Source organism: Xenopus tropicalis, chromosome 3, assembly GCF_000004195.4.
Source record: "Xenopus tropicalis strain Nigerian chromosome 3, UCB_Xtro_10.0, whole genome shotgun sequence".
In the NCBI taxonomy this organism is placed as follows: domain Eukaryota; kingdom Metazoa; phylum Chordata; class Amphibia; order Anura; family Pipidae; genus Xenopus; species Xenopus tropicalis.
This window is the reverse complement of record NC_030679.2, coordinates 149088413-149104058: the sequence shown is the minus strand read 5'-3', so window position 1 is coordinate 149104058 and position 15646 is coordinate 149088413. Positions and strand designations below refer to the sequence as shown.

At 39.2% G+C, this 15646-nt stretch overlaps 3 protein-coding genes across 3 annotated transcripts; all 3 read right to left on the bottom strand.

Moving 5' to 3' along the window:
• Positions 1–1294: 1294 nt before the first annotated feature.
• LOC116409603 (olfactory receptor 11L1-like) lies at positions 1295–2864 on the bottom strand. The gene is made up of 3 exons (XM_031898332.1): positions 2859–2864; positions 2072–2218; positions 1295–1996 (listed from the first exon to the last, which is right to left on the bottom strand). Exons 1-3 carry the CDS (start codon positions 2862–2864, stop codon positions 1295–1297), a joined length of 855 nt encoding a protein of 284 aa, XP_031754192.1.
• A 3054-nt stretch (positions 2865–5918) lies between these two features.
• LOC108646259 (olfactory receptor 1468-like) lies at positions 5919–6659 on the bottom strand (the record flags this gene model as incomplete). The annotated part of the gene is made up of 1 exon (XM_018092729.2): positions 5919–6659. A coding segment is annotated over one exon (741 nt), but the record flags the coding sequence as incomplete, so codon positions are not given.
• A 7709-nt stretch (positions 6660–14368) lies between these two features.
• Positions 14369–15268, bottom strand: LOC116409602 (olfactory receptor 11L1-like). Its single transcript, XM_031898331.1, has one exon. The coding sequence runs from the start codon at positions 15266–15268 to the stop codon at positions 14369–14371; it is 900 nt and encodes a 299-aa protein (XP_031754191.1).
• Positions 15269–15646: the final 378 nt, after the last annotated feature.

The window sequence follows — 15646 nt, the reverse complement described above, 5'->3', positions numbered from 1 at the left end:
TGCGCGAAACAGCAAAAAATTATCGAAACGTATTTGTTGCGCCCGCGTCTTTTTTGTTACCCGTATCTATTTTTGTCGCCCATGTCTATTTTTTTGCCGACTTCTTCTTTGACGTGACCGTGCCCAATTTGATGCGACCGCGCTCAAAAAGACGCGTGACAAAAGAATTTCCACACGACAAATTTTTCCACTGCAAATTTTCACGGAAGTTTCACAAAACAATTCGCCAATGGTGAAATGTGGAAATTCACTGTGAATCCATGCAGGGAAAATACATTAACTGAAGTGATGTTCCATCCTTTACTTCAAGCAACTCACTGGGTTTGAAGCTGCAGCCAGGATAATAGCTGATCAGATTCCCAACTACAGACTGGTTTCGCCCTTATTGGGGGCTCATCAGTGTAGAGTAATTCCCAGAATTCCTTTTGTTTGCTTTTGTCTGTATGAGGCAGTCTCCTCAACCTTATTTATTTGTTTGTAGAACCACATGGTGACTCTCCCTAAGCTGATCAGAAAACCCTACACTACACTGATAAGCCCCTGATAAGGGCGAAACCGGTCTGTAGTTGGGAATCTGATCAGCTATTGTCCTGGCTTCAGCTTCAAACCCAGTGGGTGAGCTTTAGCCTATAGGATAAACCCATGTAAATGGGATTTTTTTCAAGAGTCTGGAATTCGTTCCCAGAATTCCTTTTGTTTGCTTTTGTCTGTGTGAGGCAGTCTCCTCAACCTTATTTATTTATTTTTTTGTTAAACTTGGATTCACAAACTTGAAAATTGATAAATAAGCCCATTAATCTCTGTATATGTATACTTTATTCCAATCAACAAAAAAGATAAGTATCTTTTATCAACTGTTATATACAACAATAGGGGGCTGATTTACTCAATTTCATTTTTTTCTGGCCTTGAAAGTCGTATAAATTTGACGTGATATAAATTTGCATTACACGCAATCATTGTTGTATTTATAAAATGTCACCATAATCAAGGTAAAGAGCTGTAATCAGGGCAACATTTGGGGTAGGTGGCAGACCAGCAGTCAAAACCAGGAGAAACTGTAGAAGAAGCTAAACTCACGCATAAAGGCACACATTATCACACAGAGCAGGGTTCAAATCCAGACAGCTCCAGGCAGCAACTTAGGAGGTATCTAAAGAAACTCTCACTGTGAGGAATGAATATATGGCAAAAATAAAATTAAATATAATTACTAATGCCATTATGTTTTATTGACAATATACTATAAAATAACATGTATATAAATCCTGGATTAAATTTGGTAATTGTTTCTTTACAGTATTATATTTTTAAGGGCATTTTTCATATCTGCACTTTTCAAGCTGTAAATCATCGGGTTAATAAAAGGAGTCACTACAGTGTATAAAAGGGAAAGGAGTTTGCTAATGGTCTGTGACTGGTTCCTTGTGGGAACCACATAAATACCAATGAGAGTCCCATAAAATATGGAGACCACGGCCAAGTGGGAGCTGCAGGTGGAGAAGGCTTTTTGTCTCCCAATACTGGACACTATCTTTAGGATTTCATGGGCAATACAGATATAGGATCCAATGATGAGCATGAAGGGGAAAAGGGCTGCAGAAGCAGATACTGTGATTGTCCACATCCGTGCCAAGGAGGTGTCTGAGCAGGAAAGTTCCAGGAGAGGAAAGTAATCACAGAAGAAATGGTTGATGGTATTTTGGTTGCAGAACTCTTGTGTAGCTACAGAAATCACAGTTACTGGTGTAAAACTAAGGGCAAGCAGCCATGACATGGCAATTAGTCTAAAGCAAAATGTGTGGTTCATTAGTGAAGGATAACGCAGGGGATTGCAGATGGCCAGATATCTATCATAGGACATCACAGTTAGAAGGAAACACTGTAAACCTTCAGAGACACCAAATAAATAAAGTTGTACAATACAGCCAATAAGGGGTATTTTAGTTCCTTCATTCATTACAGATCTGAGCAGGGTGGGCACAATAGTCACAGACTGCAGGAGATCAGAGAAGGAGAGTTGTCGGAGAAAGAAGAACATGGGAGACTGAAGACCTCGGCTGGCTGTTACCAATGCTATGACAAGGGCATTCTCATATACGGTCAGTATGTGAATCAGAAGGATCAATGAAAAAATCAGAATCTTGAAATTGTTGAGATGCTGAAATCCCAAAAGGAAAATCTCAGAGACCATTGTGTAATTGTTCATTTTCATTGCCTGGGAGGGAAAAAAGTAAGGTTTAAGCCCAATTTTACTCATTGTAAAAGTAATGAGAATCCTTTGCTTGGAATTATTTACTTCTGGAACACGTCAGACCTTTTTATCTTCCTCACTGTATTTTCTTTCAATTCTATTCAATGAATCATGTTGCTATTAGTGGAAACAGTCCTTTCCCTATATATACATTCATTTCAACATACCTAAATATTCCATTTGACTGAGGTTTCACTAATTCCATTCTGGTCATATCTGCTCTGCTGAACATCCAATCTGAAATGTCATTTATTGGTATTAAAAATCATTAAATGACAGTTTAGGTGAAGTATGTTATTGTTATGCCTTCTACAAGGTTCTTTAGATGTTTCTACAGGTATGCGTTATTGATTTCCCTGGTTTTTGCATTATTGACCTTCTCATTGACCCTGTTGCTTTGTGACACCAGTAAGTCTAGTTCTTAAGGATTCTCAAAGGGTTAGTAATTGGGACATGTTGGAATATGTGTCCAAGTGGAATTGTTATTACCTGCTAAATGAAAAGGGAACAAAGAAGGGCACAATAAATACACAATAAATCATTGTTACTCATGAACATAATGGTAGTAGGATCTGGCAGCCCATACGATTGTAGTAGAAGTTACTTTCATCTTCTTAACATGGTTTTACAATGAAATAAAAAGTTGCATCTTGACTTCAATGAGCTAAAAAGAACTCACCAAACCAGACACATGATCTTGTACTTTTGTACTGACCTCTACTTACAGGAAAGGCCTCCACAATGGTGTATCCAGCACAAGTGTCGGACAGATCTCTTTTTATTAACCAACGATAGGATTACACACGAGTGGCAAATCTACTGAGACATCCCTGATGCCTCCTGTGTTGGTGGATTTAATTAGTCCACAGAGTAAATTAAGTAAGTAATGTTCAAAATTGTCATCTTTGATTCTGGGGTTGGTTTGCTTTTGAAATACCCCACAAACACTTGTAACTTTGCATGTTTTTTACATTTAAGACAAAATTTACATTCTAATTATTTACCAATGAGGTTATATGTAAGGAGTAATTAGAAAAATTGCTGATACATAGTGGAGGGTATTGTAAGTGTTTGTAAATGAATCAAAACTCTGCAGCTGAATTTATTTCATCCAGGATGTGGCAGCAGGATCTTGACAAACTGGCAATCTGGGCGGCTAAGTGGCAGATGAGATTTAATGTGGATAAATGTAAGGTCATGCACCTGGGATGTAATAATATGCCCCCACTTATACCCTTAATGGGACTGCACTAGGCAAATCCATAATGGAGAAGGACCTTGGAGTCCTTGTAGATAATAAACTTGGCTGTAGCAAGCAATGCCAGGCAGCAGCTGCAAGGGCAAACAGGGTATTGAGCTGTATTAAAAGGGGTATAGATTCACGGGAGGAGGGGGTTATTCTTCCCCTTTACAGAGCGCTGGTAAGGCCCCATCTAGAATATGCTGTTCAGTTTTGGTCTCCAGTGCTCAAACGGGACATTATTGAATAAGAGAGGGTCCAAAGAAGTTTGGGCTGAAAAAGGAGGGATATAATTCCCAGAGATCTTATTCAATATCACTGATGTTAGATGTATAGTAGTGTTTTTGTAAGATTCAAGATGGTTGGTGCACCTGGTAGCTCCTGATAGTATAGTTGCTGTCTTGCCATTGCTCAGGGGTTAAAGCAGTTAGTAATTCCTGTTCCCATTTAAGAATATGGGAAAGGGTTGGTAGTAAGGTGGCAACTTGAGTAGAAAACTGTAGTGTTTCGAAATGATCCCCCTAACTCTCTTTCCCATGCCACACAACCTTTGGCATTTTTGGAATGCCTATTGCACTCATTTTGTTGAGGTCCCTAATAGTTTGGCTATGAAGATTTTCATTCATCCAGGTCATGGTATATCTAGTATAAATAAATCTAAAGCAACTGGACTTGTTAAGTAATCATTGAAGACGTTTCACTACTCATCCGAGCAGCTTCTTCAGTTCAACTGAACTCAACTGAACTCAACTGAACTGAAGAAGCTGCTCGGATGAGTAGGGAAACGTCTTCAATGATTACTTAACAAGTCCAGTTGCTTTAGGTTTATTTATACTAGATATCCCTAATAGGTTGTTTTCTCTTTTTATTGGTGTCCTCCAATTCCTAAGTTTGTCTTTTACTCCCTGCGTTTCTCTCATGCAGTGTTTGCATATCTTGCCAAAGGAGTTCACAAACAAGTTAAAAGGGTTGAGGAGACTGCCTCATACATATCCAATAAGTCAAAGGGATTCTACACTGATGAGCCCCAAGAACCGGTCTGTAGTTGGGAATCTGATCAGTTATTATGCTGGCTTTTGCTTTAAAAACCCAGTGGCTGAGCTTTAGCCTATAGGATAAACCAATGTAAATGGGATTTCTAAAGGAATTTGTTCCCAGAATCCCTTTGACTTATTTGTCAAAGGAGTGTAATACCAATTTTTTTTAACTTCCCCCACTCCAGTTGTATCCATTTTGACTTCTACTGCTTGCCTGGAGTCTCTGATGGCTTGTAGCACTTCTTGTAAAGTTGTTTCAGGTTGGGACTGGTCTATCAACTGTGGATCTGGTGGGGCCTACAGCAGAGGTGTGTTTGCTCTATCTTGGGATTGATGCCGTATAAATTCATCAAGTTTACTTTCTGTCACCTCTGCTCCTTTCTTGTGGCACCCTATATCATCTTCTAAGGCAATCTGAACAGGCTCTTGCAATGGTAAGGGTAGCAAAGCTTCTCAAGCAGACAATCATTCAGGATAGGGTGGAATGGAGCACCAGGAGAATGTGTCTTGCTTGATTGATGGTTAAACCACATGGTTAAACAGTTATATTTTTATTTTGTAAAATCCTTCCAAAAAATAAAACATCTAGATATCCTTTTTTATATGTTTATATAGCATGTGGCCTTATAAATGTTGAATATCTAAGGGGAGCTGGGGGTATTCGGAGATAATCTGCAAGCAATTGCTTTTTATTTTATTTTTTTTGGGGGGGGGGGGATGGGTGATTTGGCTCAGCTTTTAGTTCCGCAACTCCAGTTTTGAATTTCAGCAGTTATCTAGTTTCTGAGGAACAGGTGTTGGGGTCAGTGATCCCCATTTAAAGAATGGAAGAATGCAGAAACGTTGTTTTGCAAAGTCAGAGATAATATGATTGACAGATTTACAACAATATAAACAAATTATAAACAAATTAAACATATTATAATATATTTATGCAGAATATATAGAAAAAAATGTTGCGATGTGAACCCCCCCCCCCCCACAAATTTGCCCGTGGGCAGTAACCCATAGCAACCAATCAGTGATTTGCTTTTTCCAGCCAGCTGCAGATAGAACCATGAATGCAACAATTTGATAGGATGCCAAGTGTTACTGCCCATGGGCAATTTTAGAAAATCTTTATCCTAGTCACAAATATTGCTCCGAATTTTGCAAACATAAATTAGCTGTCCAGTATTTGTGCAAGCAGGTCTCCCAATTTATCAAACGATGGACAGAAGGTAAAACCCTGACAGATAAACCATCAAGAGATTAGTATGGCGGCTCTCAATGTAAACCATGAATATATGTAAAATAAAGAAGTTCATTATTATAACTAATATATTATGTTTAAGTTACATTGTACTGTAAAATAAAACTAGTATAAGTCCTGTTTTAAACTGGGTAATTATTTTTTTTGTTGTATGATATTTTTTAGGGCATTCTTCATATCTGCACTTTTTAAGCTGTAAATCATTGGGTTAATAAAAGGAGTCACTACAGTGTATAAAAGGGAAAGGAGTTTTTTAACGGTCTGTGATCGGTTTTTTGTGGGAACCACATAAACACCAATGAGAGTCCCATATAATATGGAGACCACGGCCAAGTGGGAGCTGCAGGTGGAGAAGGCTTTCTGTCTCCCAATACTGGACACTATCTTTAGGATTTCATGGGCAATACAGATATAGGATATAATGATGAGTATAAAGGGGAAAAGAACCACAGGGGTAGATACTGTGATTGCCAATATCTGTGCCACAAAAGTGTCTGAGCAGGAAAGTTCCAGGAGAGGAAAGTAATCACAGAAGAAATGGTTGATGGTATTTTGGTTGCAGAACTCTTGTGTAGCTGCAGCAATCAATGCAACTAGTGGAAAGCTAAGGGCAAGCAGCCATGACATGACAAATAATTTAACACATAATTTGTGGTTCATTATTGAAGAATAACGTAGGGGATTGCAGATGGCCAGATATCTGTCATAGGACATCACACTTAGAAGGAGACACTGCAAAGCTTCAGAGATAGCAAATAAATAAAGTTGTACAATACAGCCAATAAGGGGTATTTTAGCTCCTTCATTCATTACAGTTCTGAGCAGGGTGGGCACAATAACCTCGGACTGCAGGAGATCAGAGAAGGAGAGTTGTTGGAGAAAGAAGAACATGGGAGACTGAAGACCTCGGCTGACTGTTACCAATGCTATGACAAGGGCATTCTCATATAAGGTCAGTATGTGAATCAGAAGAATCACAAAAAACACCAGGATCCTGAAACTGTTGAGATGCTGAAATCCCAAAAGGAAAATCTCAGTGACCGTTGAGTGATTATTCATTTGCATTGCCTGGGAAGGAAAAACAAGTAAAGTTGTAATCAAAATCTCTTATTTGCCAACCCCAAGTCCAGCTAATAGTAATGAGAATCATTTGTTTCCATTTGATTAGTTACATAAGAACATGTAGACTTATGGGTTTCAAACTTATTACTTTCTTTCTTTTGTCTTTTCTAAATCTTTGTTACTTTATTCAAATATTTCCCAGAATACTTGATACAAGATTTTAAACTTTCTCTATTAAACACTTTTATACCAATCAAACACTATGATAAAACTACAGATACAGATGAAGCAGACACTGGTAGACAGATCTTTGATGACTGGCTTGCCCCAACCAACCCCCTCAAGGTTTTATTTTCATGGAGATTCAGGGGTACCATTAAGGTCATATAGACTATGGGTATAACTACAATAATAACAGATGTTTTCAGCCATGGCTCAAAATCTGCAATTGACCTGAGCCCCTCAAATCAGATGCCACACCCTGGAAGTGATGAACACAAATCTTGAGGAAAATGCAGCCGCCCCAACTTGCAAGTGCTTTGGCCAAGGAACTCTAATTTGTATCCATTGTATGCAATTAGCATCAAAATTAGTGTTAAGGAATATGATTATCATACCCTAGATGCCTACAAGCACACCCTGACCTCTCTACTGGTGGTACTGTAGTGGTACTACTGGTACTGGTGGTTCTACTGGTGGTACTGTGGTGGTACTACTGGTACTGGTGGATCTACTGGTGGTACTGTGGTTGTACTACTGGTAGTACTCTCACACTTGATGGTAGGTCTGGTAGAGATAATTTTCTCCATCTCTCCATTATTATGATACATCGGGTAGGCAAGAGGAAGGTGCCTCTGCCAAGCTTGGTCATAGGACAAGACCTGAAGCTCCAATACAAGATGTCCAAGGTGTCTGATTCTTAATTAAGGTGGTTTTATTAGACATAGGTGCTCCTATAAAGGTGTACTCCTATTTTTTTGAGACCTACAACAAAAGACTTTAAGGATCATTTAGTATGTGCAGAAAGGAGGCTTGACAAACCCTATTCACCCTTCAACCACAGACTTGCCAAAACATGGCAGCTCTAGATCAGTGGCTTGACTTTTTCCCTTTATTGCTTCCTTCAGCAACTGCCGACTTTACTAAAATTAATTATTTTCCTGGCCTTGAAAGTTGCATAAACTTGACATGGTATAAATTCAAATTAATTTTTCATTGTTGTATTAATAAAATGCCATGGTAATGCTGTTCAGTCGAAAAATTTTAGTTTACGTACAAAAATCACGAATTTTTTGAGCTGAAGGTATTTGTCACGGTCGGCACCCTAAACCAGAACAGATGCCAAGTTCCCTTGTCTCGGCTCGGCTTCACCAGTATTGTGACCGCCTTTGGCTTCGGGAGGAGCCCTCAGCTACTCAGATGCCACCTGGACTTAACGAGAGGAACAAGGCAGGCAAGCAAAGGGGCACGACTGTAGATAAAGTCAGTTAGGCTGAAGATCACGGTACAAATAGGGTTAAACAAGTTCATCGTCAGGCAGGCTGGGTCGAGGCAGGCAGAAACCAGGGATCGTCAGACAGGCAAGGGTCAATCAGATAATCAAGCAGCGGGGTTAGGCAAAATCGGAGTCAAAAGTACAAGCCGGGGTCAGGTTACGGATTTCAGAATAGTCAGGAACAGGCCGGGTCAAAAACAGGAAATTTACCAACAGGAACAAATGCACAAAGCTCAGAAAGGCACCAGAATCAAATTCTATCACGGGCAAAAAATGTAAACAAAAGTCCCTTTAAATAGTTTGAATTTCGCGCCATTAAGCGCTGACGTCATGACGTCAGCGCGCATGCGCCTTTAAATTGCGGAAGTGCGCACGCACGCGCACCTAGGAAGGAGCCGGCGCAGAAGGAGAACGGCGCGGCGGGCGTCCCCGCCGCGCTGGTAAGTGTGTTTTTTTTATTACAGTATTGTTGAAAAAACGGACGTCCGTTTCCTTGAATCCTCTTTACTTCACCCAAACAGGAATTGCTCCAGCAGCCATTGTAGGAGCATTGGCGCTCATTTTTGGAAAATAATGTGTTTACATTTCACTGGGTGAAATAGGAAACAATGATGGGATTCACTTCCCCTTGAAAATGTGTGAAAAAAAATTTGTAAATCTCAAAAATATCTAGAAGTAAAATCGACTTTCTCAAAATTGCTTGGTAAATGTTCCCCTTGATGTTACTCCATTTCTTCATCTCTGTTATTCTGTGAGATCCCATTGCATCAAGTATTGGTTTTGCCATTTGAATATCCTGCATGACCCATACCTGGTCCAATGAGATTTCACAGTTAAGGAGATGAGAGAGAGAGAGAGAGAGAGGAGTATGAGAGAGAAAATGAAATGGAGACAAAAAGGAAATAGTACTGTAAGAGTGAAGAGAGGGCATTGGGATACAAGAGAGACAAGTGAGAGAGAAGTGGAGAAAAGGAGATGAAAGGAAAAAATAATAGATTAAATAAATGAAAAAGAAAATGTAGGTAGAGGGGACTAGAAAGAAAGGAGGAAAAAACAATGGTTCAAGAGAAAAAAGAAAGAGAAAATAGAATTAGTTGTACTACACGCTGACCCTTACTGTATATAATATGGTGGTGGAGTCAGTCCCAATGCTTCTTACTATATATCATGAGCTTGAGTGTGTGCACCTATAGTCTCTAACTGTATATAAAGTTCTTGTAGTGTCAGTCCTCGCTGCCTTAATTGTCATATGTTGGGTAAAATCATTTTTGAAAAATGTGATTGCAAAAAAGAACACAATTACATTTTTTAAACAACATTAAAGGTCCCATTTATAGAAGGGTGAATTTCTGACAGACGTACAAAAATAAAAGAGAATGGGGTGTGAGGGAGAGAGGACAATGTGGGGCACAAGAGGGAGAACAGGGCAGAGAAGTTTGATGTACAGAATAGTATTATAATCAGTACAGAATTAGAATGGTTTGGCGGTTGAATTTACATTTTGGTTTCCACAAAACATATATAATTTGCCTTTGGAATAATATGCACGTCTGTCATTCATATAATAGTGAGGGTTCCCCCTATAATAGCTGAGGATGTGCTGAATATGGAAGGGAAGGGCACATTGGAAGCTGCAATATGTTGGAATCACAAGAAAGAAGAAGCATCAGACCGACCCGCTCTACATTGTAACAGCCGTTCCTGCAAGCCCAGCCCCAGGCATTTCTTCCTATGAAGCATCTCCCAGAGAAATAGGATCTGCCAATAATGTACTGACCTGATTTCTCCTATCAGAATGGCAGCGGCTACTGACCGGGAAGTGTTAAACTTGTCTCCTTTTATTTACTTACCCAGTCACTAAGTCTATGGGAAATCTGCTGGGACCTACTGAGGTTGGGATAATAAGCTCCATAGAGTAAAGCCAATGTCAAAGTCAATTAAAATAAACCTTTATAACTTTATTATACATATAATGCTAAATCACCATAGCCAAATATAACTTAACATACTGAGTAGGTTATTTCTTACCTATAGTTTTTAACTTTTTTGAGAATATTTTGAAATTTGAAATTTTTAAATTTTCATATAAATCATATAAGCTCTGTATATCTTTGTTAACTCTGAATATTGTATACATTTTTTTAACAGTAAGGGCTAAAAGTGCTTGTGGGAAATGGACCAAATAATGCATCACTTATAACAGTCGCTGTGAGACAGATGTTAATAATGCTCAGGGAGCATGCTCAGTACGGGCTGAAGGGGCTGCTGGGAAATGGACCAACAAAGTCCTCAGAAAAGAACATCCCTTTCTACTGTTACAGTGTTTCCTCCTGTCTCAAATGTTGTCTCATATTACCTATAGGTAGGGCTGAAATCATACTCCATGTTCAGACCTACAGGTTCCTGGTATCTAATCAATGTTTCCATTGGGCATCTTGATACAATAATCTGATAATCTATACCATCCCTTCTCATTTTATTCCTGAATCTGGATGCAGGTCAAGTCATAAAGAATTAATACTTATTATCTCCTACTAAATTGTAAAGTCTAGATCTTCAAAGGGATCTCAGTTCTTGGGCTTCGCTTGTAATGAGAAATTTTTGCAAGCGGACTGCCTATGACTCTATTATGATCTACGTAAGGGGGCCCAGTCTGAAGGCCAGTTGGGGGAGATTTGGGGTGAGTGCCTATTTGTGCCCTGGGTACCCCTGGAACTATAGCGGGGTGACTGTTACCCCAATGTTTCTATATATCTGTAACCTTGTTATGGGCTAAGGGGGCCCAGCCTGAAGGCCAGTTAGGGGGGGATTTGGGGTGAGTGCTTATTTGTGCCCTGGGTACCCCTGGAACTATAGCGGGGTGACTGTTACCCCAATGTTTCTATATATCTGTAACCTTGTTATGGGCTAAGGGGGCCCAGCCTGAAGGCCAGTTAGGGGGGATTTGGGGTGAGTGCTTATTTGTGCCCTGGGTACCCCTGGAACTATAGCGGGGTGACTGTTACCCCAATGTTTCTATATATCTGTAAACTTGTTATGAGCTAAGGGGGCCCAGCCTGAAGGGGGCTGATTTAGTAAGATTAATTTTTTTCTGGCCTTGAAAGTTGTATAAACTTGACATGGTATAAATTCAAATTAAACTCGATAATTTATAATGCTTGAATTGTTCTTATGAAAATTTCAAGTTTACATTCAAAAATCCCAAATTTATTGAGTTGAAAGTATTGTTAAAAAGTTCATTTCCATGAATCCTCTTTACTTTTCCCAAACAGGAAGTGCTCCAGCAGCCATTCTTGGAAAACAGTAATGTGTTTAAGTTTCACTTGAAACAGAAAAACAATGAGGGGATTAACTTCTCCTTGAAACTGGGTGAAACAGAAAACAACGAGGGAATTAACTTCTCCTTGAAACTGGGTGAAACAGAAAACAATGAGGGGATAAACTTCTCCTTGAAACTGGGGGAAACAGAAAACAATGAGGGGATAAACTTCTCCTTGAAACTGGGGGAAACAGAAAACAATGAGGGGATAAACTTCTCGTTGAAACTGGGTGAAACAGAAAACAATGAGGGGATTAACTTCTCCTTGAAACTGGGTGAAACAGAAAACAATGAGGAGATAAACTTCTCCTTGAAACTGGGTGAAACAGAAATCACGAATGATGGGAGTTATTTTCAAAGAATTATTTCTCTGGCAAAATGTCCAAAAACTCAGATTTTTAGAAAAACAATATCAGAAAAATTGAGTACTGCCAAAAACCCATTTGTGAATCTCGAAAATATCTAGAAATAAAGAAAAAAATTGACTTTTTCTCAAAATTGCTTAGTAAATGTGCCCCTAAGTGTTTACTTAACTTTTGTGGTTTATTTTTTTGATGTTTTTGCTGTCTTAAGTGCTAAATAACCAAGTCTGGTGGACTATAAGGCTTACAGCATTTTTTTCTGAAGCTTCATTTATTTGTAACTTGTGTTTGCTAGTTATTGTAGTAGAAAGTGACATAGCGAACCTCGCCAAAAAAGTTTGCGAACCCGTTCGCGAACTTCCGCCGGAAAGTGCGAACTTTCGCGAACTTTGCGAACCCCATAGACTTCAATGGGAAGGCGAACTTTAAAACCTAGAAAAGCCATTTCTGGACAGAAAACTGATTTTAAAGTTGTTTAAAGGGTGCCACGACCTGGACAGTGGCATGCAGGAGGGGGATCAAGGGCAAAAACAGTGTAAAATTGGAACGTAAGGAAAATAACGTCGTAATATCCGGCGTAATATCTGGCATTCAGATGGCAATCTTTTCTATTTATTTTACACAGATTTTTACGCCTTTTTTTAGCGAATTAGTTTTACACAGCATAATAGTAATAATGGAAGGGAGTGGTCCAGGAGGGAGAGCTGCCTGATTGGCTGCCATGTATCTGCTGGTCTGGGGTGAGAGGTCAACATTAGGCACCAGCTAAGGCGAACCCAAATTGCGAACATCGTTAAAATTTCGCGAACTTTTGCCCACGCGAACACACGATGTTTCTGCGAATTAGTTCGCCGGCGAACAGTTCGCCACATCTCTAGAAGTAGATGCCTAAGATTTCTGCAAAAAAACCCCACTTCCTAAAGATTCTGCCCCCATGGGTCACCTGAAGAGTTCAATGGAATTAATGTGTGTGGACTTTCTTTGTACTGAGAATGATTCTAAGGGTAATGGTAATGTACAGTCACTTTACCGGGTATGCCCAAGCTTTCCCCGAGAAGGATCAACAGTCCTCCACAGTAGCTAAAGTACTGGGAAATGTTTTTCATTCATTATTGGTTGCCGAGTAGATTGCCTTCCGATCAAGGCAGAGACTTTGTCTAATTAAGAAGCGTTTGCAGCTATTAAACAAAAAAGAATTACTCCCTAATTTCCTCAAAGAGATACTCTGTCTGAATGATTTAATGGATCATTGTTTCTCTCTCCATAATTCTTGATGTTTGGGAGGGAACCAAGGTTGCCTATTCATCTTCAACTGGGTCTTTTTTACAGGTGGCACTCTACATTTAGTTAATGGGTGCTAACTGATATATGCTATTGTATTTTTATTTTGTTTATCTCATTCCTCTTCATTCCACCATATTGTTCTTGAGAACAACACTGTGAAAGTGTAAAGTGTGTTATCCCTGTGTGATTCAGTAGTAAAACTGCCTCACAAGTTGCCTCACAAGTCGCTCCATGTGTAATCATCATAAACACCAACATCTGCCAACAATGCTTTCAGGCTTAAAATTGCCTGGTTGGCACTGGAACCAGTGCTGGGCCAAGGTGACCAGGCGTCCTCGGCAACCCGGCCAGCCACCTCACCCTCCTTCCACTGTCTTTCATTGTGCCGCCGCCTTCTAAATTCATCCTTCCCCTTCCTCCCAACTGCCTACACATGATCTGTTATAAATTTCAAGGACTAAATTATTTTTAAATTAAGTTGATTTTGTTACAGGTCTTTAGTTTGATGTTCATTGACTTATTTACATTGTGAAATATAGTATGTATCAGTAGAAAGGCTAGTCATGTAATAATTCTTTAATTATTATAATAATTATAATTGCTGCTGCTGATGACTGGTTATGATGATGACTGAGGATGATGATGATGATGACTGATAATGATGATTGATGATGATGATTGAGGACGACTGGTGATGACTGATGATGATGATGATGATGATGATGATGATGATGATGATGATGATGATGATGAATGATAATTGATGATTATGATTGAGGACTATTGGTGATGATTGATGCTGACAGATGAAGATTGATGACTGATGACGATGATGATGATTGATGATGATGATGAAGAAGAAGAAGTAACCAGAGTACACCTTTAACTTGGGCTGACGGACACAATTAAAATGGATAGTCTCAAAGGGGATAGTATGGCAGCTCTCACTGTGAAACATGAATATATTCAGATTAAACATGCTCATTATAATAGCTAATGCCATTATATTTTATTAACAATGAAAAGCACTCAGAATCCTATGTTTAATTTAGTAAAATATTCGTTATTTTATAATATTTTTGAGGGCGTTTTTCATATCTGCACTTTTCAAGCTGTAAATCATTGGGTTAATAAAAGGAGTCACTACGGTGTATAAAAGGGAAAGGAGTTTGCTAATGGTCTGTGACTGGTTCCTTGTGGGAACCACATAAGTAACAATGAGAGTCCCATAAAATATGGAGACCACGGCCAAGTGGGAGCTGCAGGTGGAGAAGGCTTTTTGTCTCCCGGTATTGGACACTATCTTTAGGATTTCATGGGCAATACAGATATAGGATCCAATGATGAATAAAAAGGGGAAAAGAATTACAGGGACAGATAGTGCAATTGCCAATATCCGTACCAAGAATGTGTCTGAGCAGGAAAGTTCCAGGAGAGGAAAGTAATCACAGAAGAAATGGTTGATGGAATTTTGGTTGCAGAACTCTTGTGTAGCTGCAGCCATAACAGTAACCAGTGTGAAGCTAAGGGCAAGCAGCCATGACATGACAATTAGTTTAACACAGACTCTGTGGTTCATTAGTGAAGAATAACGCAGGGGATTGCAGATGGCCAGATATCTGTCATAGGACATCACACTTAGAAGGAGACACTGTAAAGATTCAGTGACACCAAAGAAATAAAATTGCTCAAAACAGCCAGTAAGGGGTATTTTAGCTCCTTCATCCATTACAGTTCTGAGCAGGGTGGGCACAATAACCACGGACTGCAGGAGATCAGAGAAGGAGAGTTGTCGGAGAAGAAGAAACATGGGAGAATGAAGATGTTGGCTGACTGTTACCAATGCTATGACAAGGGCATTCTCATATACGGTTAGTATGTGAATCAAAAGAATCAACAAAAAAATCAGGATCTTGAAATTGTTGAGATGCTGAAATCCCAAAAGGAAAATCTCAGAGACCATTGTGTGATTGTTCACTTGCATTGCCTGGTAGAGAAAAAAGTAACTTTTCATAAAGTTCCACTATTTACTAATCAGAACTCAAGTCAATAACAGTTATGATAATTATTTGTTAGCGATGAAATACTTCTGAAAGACGTCAAACTTTTTTTTATTTCCTCATTTAATATCAGTATTCATCAGTTCAAAGGGAAGTTTAAATTACTTTAAAGCAGGAATCCCCAACCGTTTTTACTTGTGAGTCACACTCAGATATAGCCACACAAGCTTAAAAAAAGTTCTTTGGAGATGCCAAATAAGAGCTGTGATTGGCTATTTGGTAGCCTCATGTGGAGGAGAAGAAGCAGGAGGCTCTGCTTGGATTAAAACTGTGTCTCTGTA

What these genes read in the sequence shown, in the direction of transcription:
- LOC116409603 (XM_031898332.1), bottom strand. An exon ending in ATGCCCTTGTCATAGCATTG is followed by an intron (nt 1,997 to 2,071) that starts GTAACAGCCAGC and finishes GATCTCCTGCAG; the next exon opens with TCTGTGACTATTGTGCCCAC.
- LOC116409602 (XM_031898331.1), bottom strand. Translation starts at nt 15,268, where the DNA reads ATGGTCTCTGAGATTTTCCTTTTGGGATTTCAGCATCTCAACAATTTC.